Below are 16934 nucleotides of genomic sequence, written 5' to 3'. Positions count from 1 at the left end.
AGGGTTGCTCTGCACGCTGGATGAGGCAAGGGAAAGGATTCTGTCCTGCAGCCTCCGGAGGGAGTGGGGCCCCGCCAACGCCTGGAAAGCGCCTAGGACTTCAGGTGTCTAGGTTTGTGGTCACGTGTTACCACAGTCCCAGGAGCCCGGCACACAGCCATTTAAGTTCCAGGACCAGGGAAGGATAGCAGGAAGCACGAGAATTGAAGTCCCAGCCACCCAGCCTCTCTGATTCGGTTTCTTCTTAACATCAGGGCTAGCATCCTGCTTCTGTTTAGCGGGAGGACGGAGTGAAGATGCAGCAGCAGGGACACAGCGGGGATTCCAACACGGGTTCCCCCTCCCCTGCTGCTTTCCCTCTAAAGGAACAGCGAAACCTGTCTTCTCTGGGGCAGCTCCTACCTGCCTTCTGTGCAAATAAACAACCGGGAGGCGGGTGCAGTTGTTCTCGTCCCCCAAAACTGCGGTGTTTACCCATCCTGATACACTTAGATGCGGGCCCCGTGAGGAGGACCCTCCCTCACCCCTACAGCTAAACCAGCTGCCGCGCTGGTTCCTTCCGTGTGCCAACCCGACTGGGCTAAGGGATGCCCAGACGGCTGGTCAAACATGGTTTCTGGCTGTGCCTGGGAGGAGGTTTCCAGACGTTATCAGCAATTGAATTCGTGAACTGAGGGAAGCAGATGGCTCTCCCTGGGGTGGGTGGGCATCGCTCAGTCTGTTCAGGGCCCAGACAGACAAAAAGATGGAGAAGAGGGGAGTTTGATCTCTGCTTGAGCTGGGACATCCATCTTCTCCTGCCCTCGCACACCAGCACTCCTGGTTCTCTGGCCTTGCCTCAAACTTATACCCTCTGTCCCCTTGGTTTTCGGGCCTCAGCCTTGGACAGAACCACGTCACCAGCTTCCCTGGTCTCCAGCTTGCAGATGGCAGACTGGGGCCCTTCTCAGCCTCCAAGATCATGTGAACCGGTTCTTACAATAAATCTTCCCTTATTTCTACCTCCCTGTTCCCTTATTCTCTTCTGTGGTACTGTGTCTCTGGCCAACCCTGACTCGTGCAGCTAACGAACATAAACTATTTCCCTAAAAGGCAGAGAAAGGGGCAGGGTGAAGACTCCTGCGACGGGCTGAGAAGTCGCCATGATCTGACAGCCCTGCAAACACAGGCACTGCATGTCAGAATGGGGAAGGGCACAGAGCCTACAAGTTCCCACAGACCATAAGCATTCATGACAGCAACGAAAGCCCATCCTTGTTCCCGAATGCAAAGGACAAATCCCCTGCCTTACACATTGAACTTCAGCCCTATCCTGTGGACTAGCATTCCCTGGAAATGGGCTTTGTTCCAAAACACGAAGCTGAAAGGGTTAACAGTGTGATTTATTTCATTTCGGTGTGCTGCCGTAGCATATGGCTGGTCTGTGTATTTAAAAAGCGAGCAGGCTGTCTGTCGTGCAAGGGCTGGAGACCCATCTTCTCCACCAGCGCCGAGGGGAAACAAAAGGCCTCCTCTGGCAAGGTAACCATCACGCAGAATGTGACCCTGTCATCTCGATCCCGACCGTCGGCTTTCTCAATGGAATGACAAGGGCTCAGAGCTTAAAAATGTCCATGAGCAGAAAAACGTCTCTACCGATCCCACCAGGAACCTAACCAGGAACCAGTTCTTTGAAGCAGGCCAGAGACTGGGCATTGTCAGCGGGTCAGACCTGTGGAAGAAGCAAAATCCCGGTCCCGCTCCCTGTTCTCCAGAAGGGTATTACAGATTTCACAGACGTCTGCTTAGAGCGCAATCACAACTTTCTTGATTAGTAGCTAAAAGGCACTTGGGCACATTTTCAATGAGGAAGGGGACTGAGACATGAAGAACACTGAGCCTTTCTCTTATCCTTAAAGACACAGTTCCGGGATTGGAAAGGACGGCCGCTGCACAGCCTCCCCCGCGACGCAGTCCTCGCTCCACACCTGGCCATGCCGCACATTCTCAAAAAGCAGATTCCACATCCCCCATCTCCACACACACAGTTTTCAGCTGTGAATAGTACTCGATCGTCACGCGGCCATTCTCTCTGCCGAACCCTGAAAGGGAGAGCGGGGTGACGATGAGCCGTGGGACTGAAAGTCACGGTGACCGTCAAGGACGGGCCCGGTGGACCCCAGCGGGGGGAGGGACACAGAACTGACAAGGTTTGGGAGGAAGTCCTCAACTGCATGTACCAGCTATGTAGCCAGGCACGGGCAAAAGTGACCCACCGGCCTGCGAGGAGGGGACAGGGGAATATCCACGTCTCATTTCTGTTCTGGGTTGAGATCTGAAAATGTTCAGGCTTTCCTATCCAGTGTGAGAGCAGTCTCTACAATAATCGCCAGACGCCTCTGAAAGTTGGTGCTAACTTGGGGCGCCTGGGTGGCTCCATCGGTGGAGCGCCCGACTCTTGATTTCAGCTCAGGTCATGATCTCAGGGTTGTGAGATCGAGCCCCGCATCTGGCTCCACACTAGGCGTGGAAACCTGCTAAAGATTCTCTTTCCCCCTCTCCCTCTACCCCCCCAGCCCTGCTCTATCAAAAAAAAATAAAGAAAAAAAAGAAAAAAAGATTGTTTCTATGGCTTAAAAACTAAACTAATAGACTAACTTTGAGATTATGAAACTTAACAGAGATACAAAGACCTGAGTGCATAGGTCCAAATGGGGAAGGACACCTTCACAACAACATGTGGAAAATGCGGGGAGTCTGCTTGAGATTCTCTCTCCCTCTACGTCTCCCCCCACTTGTGTGTATGTGCTCTCTCCCTCTCTCTCTAAAATAAATACATTTAAGAAAAAAAAGAAGTTGGTGCTCACTGAAAACTTAAGTCTACATAATAGGTTTGTTAACCTTTTCTTACACCAAAGCTGTTAAGAGCAGCTTGCTGTTTACACCTCGCCAACTCACAAGAGCAGGGCACTCTGCAGGTAGCTCTGATCACACAAAGTCCAAGCACCGCCGGGTCACTAGGTCACACGTCACAAGGACAGCATCCCACACCTGGCCTCTCCTGTCACCCTGCCTCAGGCCGGAACCTCTGGGTGGTTTTAAGCCTCCAGCGATCACAGACTTTGAAGAAAAACTAATTCTACCCACAAGATAAACTTTTCTGAGATGTCTACCAACAGTTCACAAGCTAGGCTATATACACGTCAGAACCTTCTGGACAGCTTCTGGGGGGAATAAAGACGCTTGGCTTCCATTCCCAGAGAGAGTTTGGTGGGTCTGGGGAAAAGCAGGAATCAGAATACTTTCCCAGGTGATTCTGATACACGGCCATGTTTGGGAAGCTGGTCTACAGGGTCTGAATGACAACCCACATCCCCAGACAGCGGGTCTGCTTCCATGGTTTCCGCTCCTCACCTGACTTCTTATACCCGCCGAAGGGCAGCTCCACCGGGCTGACGTTGTAGTTGTTGATGAAACACATCCCGGCCTGCAGCGCGGCCACCACTCTGTGCGCGCGCTGGATGTCCCTACGAAGGGAAAAAACACAGAACAGAACAAAACGTGTTGGTTATTCAGTTTCTTTTGCCCCTGCTCTAACAGGAAAAGTTAGGCTACCAGTTCTAAAGGTCTCAAAGCATTGCCAAATTCTCACTTCTTCACAATATGTTTTAAAATCTTGCAGCATCCAGGCAAAGGAGAGAAGGACTTGAGTTTTATAGTCTCATTCGAAAGCATCCATAAAGTAAGTAGCAGCAACAGGCGGGCCAGACACTTTGATGGGGAGAATAAGAGTCTTTTTAATAAACAGTGTCGGGACAGCTGGCTATCCACACGTCCCCTAAGAACAAAGGTCGATCCATTTCTACACCACATACAAATATGAACTCAGGTGGATCACAGACCTAAAATGTCAGAGCGAAAACCATAAAACTCTTCAAAGAAAACAGGAATAAATCTTCAGGACCTTGGGTTAGACAAAGCCTTCTTAGACATGATACCAAAAGTAACAGACAAAAAGAAAAACAACAGAATGAGACTTGGTCAAAATTTACGATTTTTGTGCCGCAAATGAGACTATCAAGAAGCGACAAAGACAACTCCTAGAAATGCAAATCAAAACCACACTGAGGGGCACCTGGGTGGCTCAGTCGGTGAAGCGTCCGCCTTTGGCTCAGGTCACGAGCCCAGGGTCCTGGGATCGAGTCCCACATCGGGCTCCCTGCTTAGTGGGGAGTCTGCTTCCCCTCTCCCCCTGCTCATGCTCGATCGCTCTCTCTCTTTTAAATAAATAAATACATCTTAAAAAAAAAAAAAAAACAGAACACGCACACTGAGACACCACTTCACACCCACCAGGATGGCGGAAACCAAAAGGACAGACAGTAGCAAGGGCTGCCCCAGAGGCGGAGAAACTGGCCCCTCCCACGTTGCTGCTGAGGACGACTGGAGGAGGTACCGCCACTTGGGAGAAGGCTGAGCAGTGCCTCAAAGAGTTAACACAGAGTCGCCATATGATCCAGCAATTCCACTTCTACGTGTGTGCCCCAGGCAGAAATAAACAGAGCCACACAAAGACTCAGATACAAGTGTCCACAGAGACATTATTCGTAATAGCAAAAAAGCAGAAACAATCCAAATGTCCATCAACAGGTGAATGAACAAAATGTATCCATACAATGGAATATTATTCTGGAAGTATGGACACCTGCTACAACATAAATGACCCTTGGAAACATTCTGAGTCAAAGAAGACAGTCAAAAAAAAAAAAACAAACAAACAAAAGAAAACATTCTTGATTATATATTTTTTTGCCTAAGTTGTGTAGATCAGCGGGTTATACAATCTACATTACAATCTAATCTCTATCTTTTGCACTTTGTCAATGTAGTATTCAATCTATTTGTGACTCCAAGTTTGATAACCCAAATATGTCTACCATAAACATGGATTAAAATAATCTTAATGCAGACTTAAAAAAAGATATTGTGTCATCAAAGAGTGAGATGAAAAGTGGAACATTCAGTCAATGATTATGTTGACTATGTCCAGCGGTCCAAATACGCTGATGCCTCCAACAGTTACTTGGGCAGTTGAAGTGATGCTGAAGTGGCTGAGGTAAATCGGCTTACGTTAGCAATACAGATCGTTCACGAGAATTTTGATGTGATCTCTGCCACAGAAAACATAAAATGTACGGACATGGGCATAAGGTACTATGTACACACTCTAATATATATACGAGACACTATAAAAATGCATATTTTATTATTACATTAATAAAAATTAAAATAAGACCAGAAAAAAAAAAAAAAGAAGCCAGTCACAAAAAGTCACATACTGTAGGATGTAGGATTCCATTTATATAAAATATTCAGAATAAGCAAATCTGTAGCGGGAGCAAGTAGATTAGTGGTGGCCTGGGGGGAGGGGAGAACGAGGAATGACAGCTCATGTTCGTGGGAGGATGAAAATGTTCTAAAATTAGATTATGGTGACGGTTATACAACGTTCTAAATACACTAAAAAACACTGAATTATACGCTTTAAGTGAGTAAATTGTACAGTACATGAATCATCCTACAAAGCTGTTAAAACAGAAGCAGCGTATTGGAGTCACTCTGGGTGAGCGCCTCTGTCTGTCCTGTGGCAGCAAAGCCAGAGCGGAGACTTAACCCATTCAATCCTCACGGCAAGGAACGGTGATTCGCATTACATAGATCAGAACCTTGAATATTTGCTCAATGAATGAACGAAATAGGATAGAATATTCATCAACAATGTTTAAAGCTCAATTTAAACTCAACAGCAGGGGGTCTGGCCATTCAGGGCAAACTACCAGATGCTACTCTGTCACCTTTGGACCTCACCTGGAGCAGACAGAAAATGCTGATGAAAACATCAACTCCAGAGAGGCAATGAGAGCAGTGGGCTCTCTGGGCAGCTCTGGCATACATCCCCTATTCCTGCAAAGCTGCCTGAGGTGTTCTTCTCCACGTACCTGGTAAAAACACCAGCCGCTAAGCCAAAAGTGGTATCATTGGCTCTTTCCAGAACCTCCGCTTCAGTGTCAAATGGTAAAATGGACATAACTGGCCCAAAGATCTCTTCTTTCACGCAGGTCATGTCGTCTCTGCAATTAGCTGCAAACATTGGAATAGAGTCAAACATCAGTGAAGGAATGATCGTGCTTGGTGCTTGCAAATGTCTTCTCCACAGTAAGTGCTGAAATACACAGCCGTAAGAACGCCCTGAGAACACTACTCCCAACATCAGCGGTAAACTAGCCGAAGTCTGGGAACCAGCCCCTCATGCATCTACAAAGATGGCAAGTCTACATTCTCTTAAGTGGTGGTTTAGAGCCTGCATATACAAAGTACGAAAAGCACTCTGGTCACCTGTATGTCACACTCTACTTTGGGGACACCTGAACAATCTTAAAGACATAATAAATAACGCTTAGGTTGTGCTGAAGGATAGTTCATTATGTTCTAATTCTCTGAAAACTAGGAATCCACATACGATGTTTAGGGAAACGATTAGCCAGAATATTAAATTATTCAGGACAATCATTACCCAAGAGTCCCAGGAAATACTTTATTATCTCCTGCAGGTTGGTGACCCCACGTGGCTCTGTCTGCAGTGAATTCTGTGTTGGCGACTCAAAGGAGATGTGGGCATGAAGTAATAGCTGACCCACGAGGGAAGGAAGGTTCCCGTCTGAAAGGGAACACTTACTGTCCTTTAGGCCCCAAATCTTAAGGAATCTAAAGTTAACCCAGACTCTGTTGTGACTCTCAAAGTTTCATATGAATAAAAACGAACTGGGGGCTTATTACAAAGCAGATCTCTCAGGGCACCTGGGTGGCACAGCGGTTAAGCGTCTGCCTTCGGCTCAGGGCGTGATCCCGGCGTTCTAGATCGAGTCCCACATCAGGCTCCTCCGCTATGAGCCTGCTTCTCCCACTCCCCCTACTTGTGTTCCCTCTCTCGCTGGCTGTCTCTTTGTCAAATAAATTAATAAAATCTTAAAAAAAAAAAAAAAACAAAAAACAAAGCAGATCTCTGGTCTAGGGCGGGAGCCGGGAATCGGCTCCTTTAACACGTTTTCCAAATGGCACTGACGTCGTGGACCACTAACCAGGTTTTCAGAATCACTAGAATAAACCTCTGATCGGTTAGCTCCCTGTTCTTTGCCTAGCTTCACAGCTTAACTTTTTTTTCCCTAATTGTAAAAATGAGGAAAAAATTTCCCCTGTGAAAAATCTGGAATATTTAGAAACGTACGAAGTATAATAAAAATCAACTTTAATCCCAGCAACCAGAGAAATCCACTATTAACATTATGATGCATACTCCGTTCCTTCTTTTTCTTATGCATACATTTGTTTTTTAATACGGGTTAATACCATACACACTATGGTTTAATCTATATTTTTTATTTGTAACTACAAATATATTATAAGCTCTTCCTAGTCACTTAATAAGTACAAGCTAATCCATGGTATGGATGCTAGGTTCACAGCTTTCAAACCTCAGTGGATCTTTTTTTAGCGAGGGCTAAAGGTTAAAATGCATCAGATAATCAGGTGCTGAAAAGGGACACCGCTGTCAACCCTAGGGACAAAGATCAGCTGGAGTATCTTCTAGACAAGATGTAAGGAATTACACAACGTAATTCAATCTGTATATAGTTTTTTAAAGCCTATGAAACTAATGATATTTTTACTATTTTAATTTAAATTCAATTAACATATAGTGTATGATTAGTTCAGAGTTCAGTGATTCATCAGTCTTATACAACACCCAGCGCTCATTACATCCCGTATCCTCCTTAATGCCCATCACCCAGTTACCCCTTCCCCCCACCCACTGCCCCTCCAGCAACCCTCCGTTTGTTTCCTATGATTAAGAGTCTCTTATGGTTTGTCTCCCTCTCTGATTTCGTCTTGTTTTATTTTTCTCTCCTTTCCCCTATGCCCTGTTTTGTTTCTTAAATTTCACACGTGAGTGACAGCAATAATTATCTTTCTCTGATGGACTTATTTTGCTTAGCATAATACCTCCTAGTTCCATCCACATCATTGCAAATGGCAAGAGTTCATTTTTTTGATGGCTGAGTAGTATTCCATTGTGTGTAAGTATGTATGTATTCTTCGCTGATTTGGATGCCTTTTATTTTTGTTGTCTGATTGCTGAGGCTAGGACTTCTAGTACTATGTTGAACAGCAGTGAAACTACCGATATCTTTATAGGGATACTAAGATATATTGTAAAATGACAGAGGAAAGCACGAGAATAACATCACCTAGAGCAGCGGACACCTCTGAGGTGGGGGGAAGTAAAAGAGTTGAGGACAGTGGGATGGCCATACACTTGCCTGTCCAAACCAGGAGATGTTTAAGATTGAACAGAGGTGCTAAAAATTCTTAAAATACATAATTTTTAAAACATTGTCAGGTTGTCTGACAAATTGGTTTTATTATATTGATGACACATCATTCAAAGAAAAACATATTCTTCAGCAACTTTCCTGAGAAACGAAATTCACTAATTTTTTTTTTATCAAACATGCACTGTCTTTTTTTTTTTTTTTAGCTCCTTGCTTCCAGAACAACAGTTAAGTTTCAGGTAAACTAACGCACACTGTCATCCAAGAGGAAGGAAACGAATCCACACTCCCATCCACACGGGAGGTAATGAAGAACTTCTACTCCTTAAGTCTGAGCAGTGGGGACACAGTGGACCGACACGTGCTTCATACCATGTACGTATTTTATAAATATCCTTTTCTATCTGACACTGAATTCAAACCGTTTAAAAGCAAACACGAAGAGGACGTACTCAATACACAAGGTCTCATGTAATATCCATCCTGCAATCTGGGATCTTCGGGTACATATACGTCTCCACCACACAGCACTTTAGCACCCTGCCCAAAAAGAAAAAAGAATGCATAGTTTCTGTTACACATACAACCCTGGGGCACCTGGGTGGCTCCGTTGGTTAAAACATCTGCCCTCAACTCATGTCAGGATTTTGGGGTCCTGGGTTCGAGCCCCACGTTGGGTTCCCTGCTCAGCGGGGAGTCTGCTTCTCCTCCTTCTTCTGCCTTCCCCACCTGCCGCTTGTGCTCTTTCTCTCTCTCAAATAAATAAAACCTTTAAAAAAATAAAAAGTACAACCCTGATATGCGTTCCTGAAACATTCAGTGTTTCCTGAGCAGACACCTAGTCACTCCACTGCAGGTACAAAGCAGGCCACAGCTGAGGACAGCACGAGCCAAGCGGATATTAGCACGGGAAGTGTGCACCCAGCAAGGAACGTGTTATAATTCCCCTCCCCCTCGCCCCATCCCATCTCCACTTGTTTCTCACCTGCTCCTTCGCCAGCTTAACAAACCCAAGGACTCGCTCCAGGTGCGGGCGGTTGATGAGGGGACCCATCCTTGTATCTTCCAGAAGGGGATCTCCGATTTTTATCTTTTGGGTCCGTTTCACCACTTCCCTTGTAAATTCATCAAGAATTTCCTTTTGCACAAACACTCTTGTGCCATTACAACAAACCTGAAGGACAGACACAAATTTGTACTTGTGTAAAGAAGGAAATAGGAAAAGAGGGAAGAATCCACAAGCTTCAATCTTAAAAGGGACAGTATACCTTTTTAAAAGGTTAGCTCCAGCTCTAAAAATTATTCCCATACTGAACAGGATCACACATGGAATTGTGGACATACCACCATATCAGCAAAGAAATTGTCTGCCCGAGATAAGAATTCTAGCTTTTTGTTGGTTCACATTTCCTTAAGGCCATTCACAGCACGAGCCACACGAGCTCTCCTACTGCCTCCTATCAGAGGCTCAACGCGGCCGTGTATTTTAAGAGTAGGAGGGGAGGGAGAGTAAAAATAGACTAAGAACTAAGGGCTTGAGCCTCATAAAAACCCGAAGCATTTCACAGTGAACATCTGTCTCTAAAATCACAAATCAACCGTGACCATTTAGATTCTCCTGTAGAACGCAAGCATGAAAACTGTTCAAATGCTATCGGACTGTAGATACAAAGTCCAAAACTAGAGCCAAGCACTCATGCTCACAGAATAACGAACACGTATCAAAAGGTCACAGGAGCTGCCATGAGCTGAATCTGCAATTATCTGAGCATCAAGATAAATCACGATAGCAAATGGACTGTAATCCATAATCCATAGAATGAAGTAAGAATCCATGGTCCATAATAATAAAAATAATGAGTGAAAAAAACATGAGAAAAGGGAAAGTTCCTTCTCAGTGTGGAGAGTGAACTAATAAATGTAGGGAAATGTTGGGAAATCACCATTTGGGAACCAACGTAATAGAAACTGTTTCCAGCAAAACTCATCCAAGGCTGTTAAGACTGCGGGGGGAGAGCCCAAGGAGCTGCAGAATCCTTTCGCACTGTCCACTACGTGACACGTCTCCCACAGAGTAAGACGCGGTGACTCCCCAGGGAAGACCCACCGTCAGCAGGGTCAGCTGCACCTCTGAGAAGGACACAACATCACTTTGGCGGTGTTTTTTGCTCCAAACGCATAACCCAAATCTTATCAAAAGGAAACACCAGACACACCCCAAATGAGGGACATTCTACAAAATAAATAGCTTGTATTCTTAAAAAATGTCAAGGTCCTAAAAAGATAAGAATTGAAGAGCTGACTGTTCCAGACTAAAGGAGGCTATGAAGATACTGTAACCAAATGCAACACACCTTCCTGGATTTGATCTTGGACCAGGAAAAATAAACTGTGTTTTTGTTTTGTTTTGTTTGCTAAAAGGACTAATGTCAAACAAATGACAATATGTGGGGGTGCCTGGGTGGTGAAGTGTCTGCCTTTAGCTCTCAGGTCATGATTCTAGGTTCCAGGGATCGAGCCCCACATTGGGCTCTCTGCTCAGCGGGGAGCCTGCTTCTAGCTCTGCCCCTCCCCCCACTCATGCTCTCTCTCAAATAAAATCTTTTTAAAAATGACAATATGTGGGGCGCCTGGGTGGCTCCGTCATTAAACATCTGCCTTCGGCTCAGGGCATGATCCCAGGGTCCTGGGGTCCACCCCACATCGGGCTCCGTGCTCCGCACTGGAAGCCTGCTTCTTCCTCTCCCGCTCCCCCTGCTTGTGTTCCCTCTCTCACTGGTTGTGTCTGTCAAATAAATAAATAAAATCTTCAAAAAAAAAAAAAAAGACAATATGTGAATAGGGGCTGCAGAGTGAGTATACTTATATGAGGTTATTGATTTTACTAAGGGCGCTGTGCTTATGTAAGAGAATGCACTTGCTTCTAGAAGTACACACAGGAACGTAGAAGTTACCAGTCTTATGTCTGCAACTTTCAAACACTTCAGAAAAAAATAACATGCATATGTATGTATAGAAAGAAAAAGGGAATGACAAAGGAAATGTGATAAAACGTTAACATTTGGGAAACATGGCTCAAGGTTACATGCAATTCAACGCTTCTGTAAGTCTGAAATTATTTCAAAACTAAAAGCTTTAAAACATGCTGTTGGATGAAGGGGTGAGCTTCCCTTGAAACCTCTGCCAGACACAGGGGCATACCTCGCCTTGCGTGAGGAAGTTGGCCATCAGCGCCCCCTTCACAGCATTCTCCATATCACAGTCGGAGAAGATGACCAGGGGAGATTTGCCTCCCAGTTCCAAGGTAACGGGTTTGATTCCTTTAGCTGACATCTCCATGATCTTATAGAACGAGAACAAGCACATTCGGAAGCGTAAGGCAAATAAAACTGCGTGCTACCGTCCGCTAGGACCAGAGCCTCCAGGCATCTCGAACTACGGCTGACCTGCAGCCTTGCTCTTGTCAGTGACTTTGCCCTTTGTCTTCTTATCCTTTTTCAGAACCCTGAAGAGAATCTACAGGACTGCACTTGACATTCTGAAGAGGGAATTCATTTTCAAAATACCGTTCATTCACGTGTCACAGGTGGAAACTCTTCTATCACTGTGTTCAAGGCTGACCGTTAATTAAGGTGAAAACAATACATCAGAAATAAACTGAGTGAGTACCCTTCCTTCTGATGTGACTGCTACAGAAGAGTTAAAGACACCAAGGACCCAGGGGCGCCTGGGTGGCTCAGTCATTAAGCATCTGCCTTCAGCTCCAGGCATGATCCCAGCGTTCTGGGATCGAGCCCTGCATCAGGCTCCTCTGCTGGGAGCCTGCTTCTTCCTCTCCCACTCCCCCTGCTTGTGGTCCCTCTCTAGCTGGCTGTCTCTCTCTGTCAGATAAATAAATAAAATCTTAAAAAAAAAAAAAAAGATACCAAGGACCCAAGTGGCGGCCCAGACCCTGTGCTCTGAGACACAGGCAGGAGATAAAGACTTCCATCCCCTTGGGGACCAACCGCCAGCTTAATGTTTAACTCCACTCCTTCCCCACTTCAGATGTTTAAAGCACACTTCAGATCTTTGCCCCAATTCCTACGGCCTCCCTCCCAGTACAAGCTGGGTGAGATCAGAAGATAAGCCTCAGACCCGACACCGTCATTTATGGGAAGCGATACTGGTCTTATCTTTACCTTCGAGCCAGTGGGCACACTCCCAGTGAAGGAGACTTTGGCCACGTCAGGATGCTGACACAGAAACTGGCCCGTGGCAGCCCCTCCTTGCACCACATTGAAGAGCCCAGGGGGCACGCCGGCCTCCGTGTAGATCTCAGCCAGCAGCAGCACGGACACCGGCGTGAAGGGAGATGGCTTAAAGACCATGGCGTTACCTGCACAAACCCAACATGCGGGCACAAAAGACTTTTTACGACCGGTGACCCTCTGAGCACAGGACGGGACGGGACAAGCCAAGAACAACTCCAAATGTCTCCTGCTCCCCCCACAGACTCCCAGACCCACACTGGAACGAATAAGTAAACACAGCCTGTTCTTCCCTCCTTGGCTTCCCTCCGTGAGCAGATCCCAAGCCACCCACCTGCCCGGTGTCAACCAGGAATACCTTACACTCGCATTCCCAGGCCTTTCCACATCTATTATCTCATCTAACGTGTGCCACCATGCTGTGCTCACTCCCATTTTAGAGAAATTGAAATTGAAGACCAGAAAGGTTAATTCTGAGGAGTCTCCAAAGCTAAGGACTTAGTTCTATTCCTGCTGTCACAGCTGCCCCTGCCTCACATAGGAACTTGGAAAAAGCAGGACACGTAGCAGCAACACGAGAAAAGCTGCATTTCGACGCAGCATCCCAACCATACTGCTGTCTTTAACCTTACGATTGTTTCCTAAGATACACTAAATCATCTTTTCCCACTGATGATTTAGTGTATCTTAGGAAACAATCTCCTCTTTAAATGGTAGGAGAAAACTTCTTCAGTCGCCAGCCAAAGTTTCTCTAATGGGAGCCTTGTTTATCATTTGTCTTAAGAAGGACAAAGTTTCTCTTCTGCTTCTTAAGTGAAGCCAAACTCCTGAGTGCCACTCCTTCCACAGAAACCCATCCCACAGCTCTTGTGCAGAAAGGAAGAGAGCTTATGAGGACCACAAATCTAAATCAATTTGACAGTAAAAAATAAGACCTCCAAGACCAAAATTCAATCTTCCTTTCCATAACAAAAAAAAATTAGATAAATAAAAGTGGGAATCGGGGCGCCTGGGTGGCTCAGTCCGTTAAGTGTCTGCCTTTGGCTCAGGTCATGATCCCAGGGTCCTGGGATCGAGGCCTGCATCGGGCTCCCTGCTTGGGGGGGGGCGGGTCCTGCTTCTGCCGCTCTCTCTGCTTGTGCGCACGCGCTCGCTCTCTCTCTCTCTCTCAAGTAAATAAAATTTAAAAAAAAATAAAATAAAAGTGGGAATAATACAGACGCAATCTGTGTACATTAGCTATGCTGTCAGGTCCCCAAGCAGCAGGGTAGAGGAGGACACATGTCCTCGGAGGCTTCGGGTACCCCAAGGCAGCCCCTTCTGATGTGAGTGTGTGTGTGAGTGTGTGTGCACAGGCATGCACGAACAGGTGAGAGGGAGAACGGGGCGAGAACGGATGGCTCCGACGCGGAAGAATCATTCTCACCACACGCTAACGCTGGGGCCGACTTCCAACAGGCGATCTGGAAGGGGTAGTTCCACGCGCCTATCCCCACGCATACCCCGAGCGCTTCTCTTCTGGTGTAACCGAAGGAGCCGCCTGGGAGCTGGATGTGTTCGCCTAAGAGGGAAACAGAGGAGCCGCGAGAATGCAGGGGTGTTTCTCCGGAGACTCGGCCAACAGCGGTATTCAGCGCGCTCGTGTTTGCACGGCGTCTCTAGCTGCCTGCACATACAACTGGATTCTACCCCCCTGCCCCCCCGCCCCGCAGCACAGCGGTGCGCCCCCCGCCCCCAGCAAAGCGGCGCACCCCGTCTCCGCTCCAGCGCTCATCCCAGCGTTGCGTGCGCGCCGCTGCACATTCTCTCCGATAAAGAATCCCACCCGTCCCTCAAAGCCGTGTTCACACGACTTAAAACTTAATTTTCTAAAACCTTAGAGCACCCAGCGGATAATAACTTAAAAGAAACGAGGTGGAATTTGAGGACCCGAACCTCAGACTCTGGCTCCCCAGCCCTGCTGGGTGCCGGTGACCATCCAACACCAACTACTGTAAACCTCACAGAGTCCAAAAACCCACCTTTTCTGCTAATTACGTAGAACTAGTCAACACGATAGCGCTTACTGCCTCTTTCCAACAACTTGGCCTGAAGCTCAGGGAAGCATGCTGAGCGCAGTACGTACATTTGCTCATTTAATCCTTTGCTGACCCACGAAGACAGTTTCAATAAGGGAAGATCAAGTCACTCTCCGGGTCACCCCCGCGGACAGTTATAAACCCAGGATTTTTAACCCCGGTCTGTCTTAATCCCCAAATCTCTCTCCTTCCCCAGCAGCATCAGCTCTTCTGTCTCCCCGCCAGCTGCTCCCAGGCCGGGGCTCACCTGCCATGGACCCAGCCAAGCCCGCGTAGTACTCCAGGCACTGCCACGAAGTGTCAATGTCCCAGCGGGCCTCGAAGATGGACTTGCCATTGTTGATGGTCTCCGTGGTGGCGATTTCATCCTTCCGTTCCTTCGGGTGAAACGGGAGACTAGATCTAAGACATATGACCAGACACCTCAACATACTCAACACTCAGAATACATCGCCCAATTCTTAAAAATAGAAACAGCTTGAGGGGAGGGGTTAAGATGGTGGAGGAGTAGGGGACCCCTTTTACAGCTGGTCCCCTGAGTCGAGCTGGATAGGTACCAGGCCAGCCTGAACATCCACGGAATCAGCCTGAGACGCAGGAAGATACATCTGGATCTCTACAAATGAACATCTCCGGCGCTGAGTGTTGAGGTACCAAGCGGGGAGCCGTAAAACCGCGCACAGATATCGGAAGATAAACGGAAGGGGGAGGGAGCCTCCGCGTTCGGGCGCCGGGAAGCCGTAGCCACCTGCATGGGGGAGCGGGCAGACTCACGGACGGCACCCGTGAGAAAACAGACTGGGACCGTGAGCGGGGAGTGCGCGCCACCAGACTTCTCACGGAACTCTGGTGTGCTCACTGGAACCAGACTGAGGAGCTCCAGGAGCGCGCGGGGGTGGCCGGCGGTGTTAGAAACACAAAGGACAGAGACGCCCCGGCCCTGGAAGTGAGGGCTGGGACGTGGGTGTGGGGCGCACATCCCGGGACACTGCAGGGTTGAGCAGCACCAACAGAAAACAGAGTTAAAGTGGCCAGATCATCAGTGGACAACGGTCCACGATCCCCTGTTCTGTAACAGAGGCTGAGATTCGGCCACTGCTGCTCTGACTCTCAGAAAAGGCACAGCAAACCGCCAGGGAAAGCCACCAGAGAACAAAAGACTGGAAACACCGGCTCACAGGGTGCCCATCCCCATCCCTCCTCTCAGGAGACATGGAGACCCTACCCAAACAGGGTTGCCTGAGTATCCGCGTGGCAGGCCCCTCCCCCACAAGGCAGGCTGAAAAATCAAGAAGCCCACATCCCTAAGATCCATATAAAACAAGGGCGCACGGCCTGGGTCCTGGTCAATAATTTGGGCTCTGGATAACCCCGCAACCTCTCCTGATCAGAATGCGAGAAGGAGAAGTCCCCCCAAGCAAAGAAAGGACAATGAGTCTGTGACCTCTGCCACAGAACTAATGGATATGAATGTAACCAAATTATCAGAAATGGAATTCAGAGTAACAATGGTCAAAATGATGTGCAGACTTGAAAAAAGTATTAACGAAAATGTTAATGAGAATATAGAATCTCTAAGGGTGGAAATGAGAGCGAATCTGGCAGAAATTAAAAATTCTATGAGCCAAATACAGTCAAAACTAGAGGCTCTGACGGCCAGGGTCACTGAGGCAGAAGAACGTATTAGCGAAACGGAGGATGGGTTAGTAGAGGAAAAAAACAAAAATAGAAGCTGGGCCTAGAAAAATCCACGCCCACGAATGTAGGTTACGGGAGATTACTGACTCAATGAAACGTTTCAATGTCAGAATCATCAGCATCCCCGAGGGGGTGGAGAAAAATAGAGGTCTAGAAGAGATATTTGAACAAATTGTAGCTGAAAACTTCCCTAATCTAGCAAGGGAAACAAGCATTCGTGTCCAAGAGGCAGAGAGGACCCCATCCAAGCTCAACCAGGACAAACCTACGCCACGGCATGTCATAGTGCAATTCGCAAATATTAGATCCAAGGATACAGTATTGAAAGCGGCCAGGGCAAAGAAATTTCTCACGTACCAAGGCAAAGGTATCAGAATAACGTCAGACCTGTCTACACAGACCTGGAATGAGAGAAAGGCTTGGGGGGGCATTTTTAAAGTTATTTCAGAGAAAAACATGCAGCCAAGGATCCTTTATCCAGCAAGGCTGTCATTCAGAATTGATGGAGAAATAAAGACCTTCCAGAATTGCCAGTCATT

At 47.1% G+C, this 16934-nt stretch overlaps 1 protein-coding gene across 1 annotated transcript in view; it reads right to left on the bottom strand.

Annotated features, from left to right (window-relative positions):
- Positions 1-1361: 1361 nt before the first annotated feature.
- Positions 1362-16934, bottom strand: part of ALDH9A1 (aldehyde dehydrogenase 9 family member A1) — a 25521-nt gene continuing 9948 nt past the window's right edge. The window contains 9 exon segments of the mRNA XM_034667223.1: positions 1362-2081; positions 3394-3506; positions 5979-6120; positions 8822-8909; positions 9355-9543; positions 11571-11711; positions 12551-12747; positions 14046-14180; positions 14945-15074. Of these exon segments, the coding sequence (XP_034523114.1) occupies positions 1987-2081; positions 3394-3506; positions 5979-6120; positions 8822-8909; positions 9355-9543; positions 11571-11711; positions 12551-12747; positions 14046-14180; positions 14945-15074 (1230 nt within the window). The 3' untranslated portion in view covers positions 1362-1986.

The sequence above is a fragment of the Ailuropoda melanoleuca genome, chromosome 8 (genome assembly GCF_002007445.2).
Source record: "Ailuropoda melanoleuca isolate Jingjing chromosome 8, ASM200744v2, whole genome shotgun sequence".
Classification (NCBI taxonomy): Eukaryota; Metazoa; Chordata; class Mammalia; order Carnivora; family Ursidae; genus Ailuropoda; species Ailuropoda melanoleuca.
Note: the sequence above shows the minus strand (reverse complement) of the source record. Positions and strands in the feature narration are given on the sequence as shown.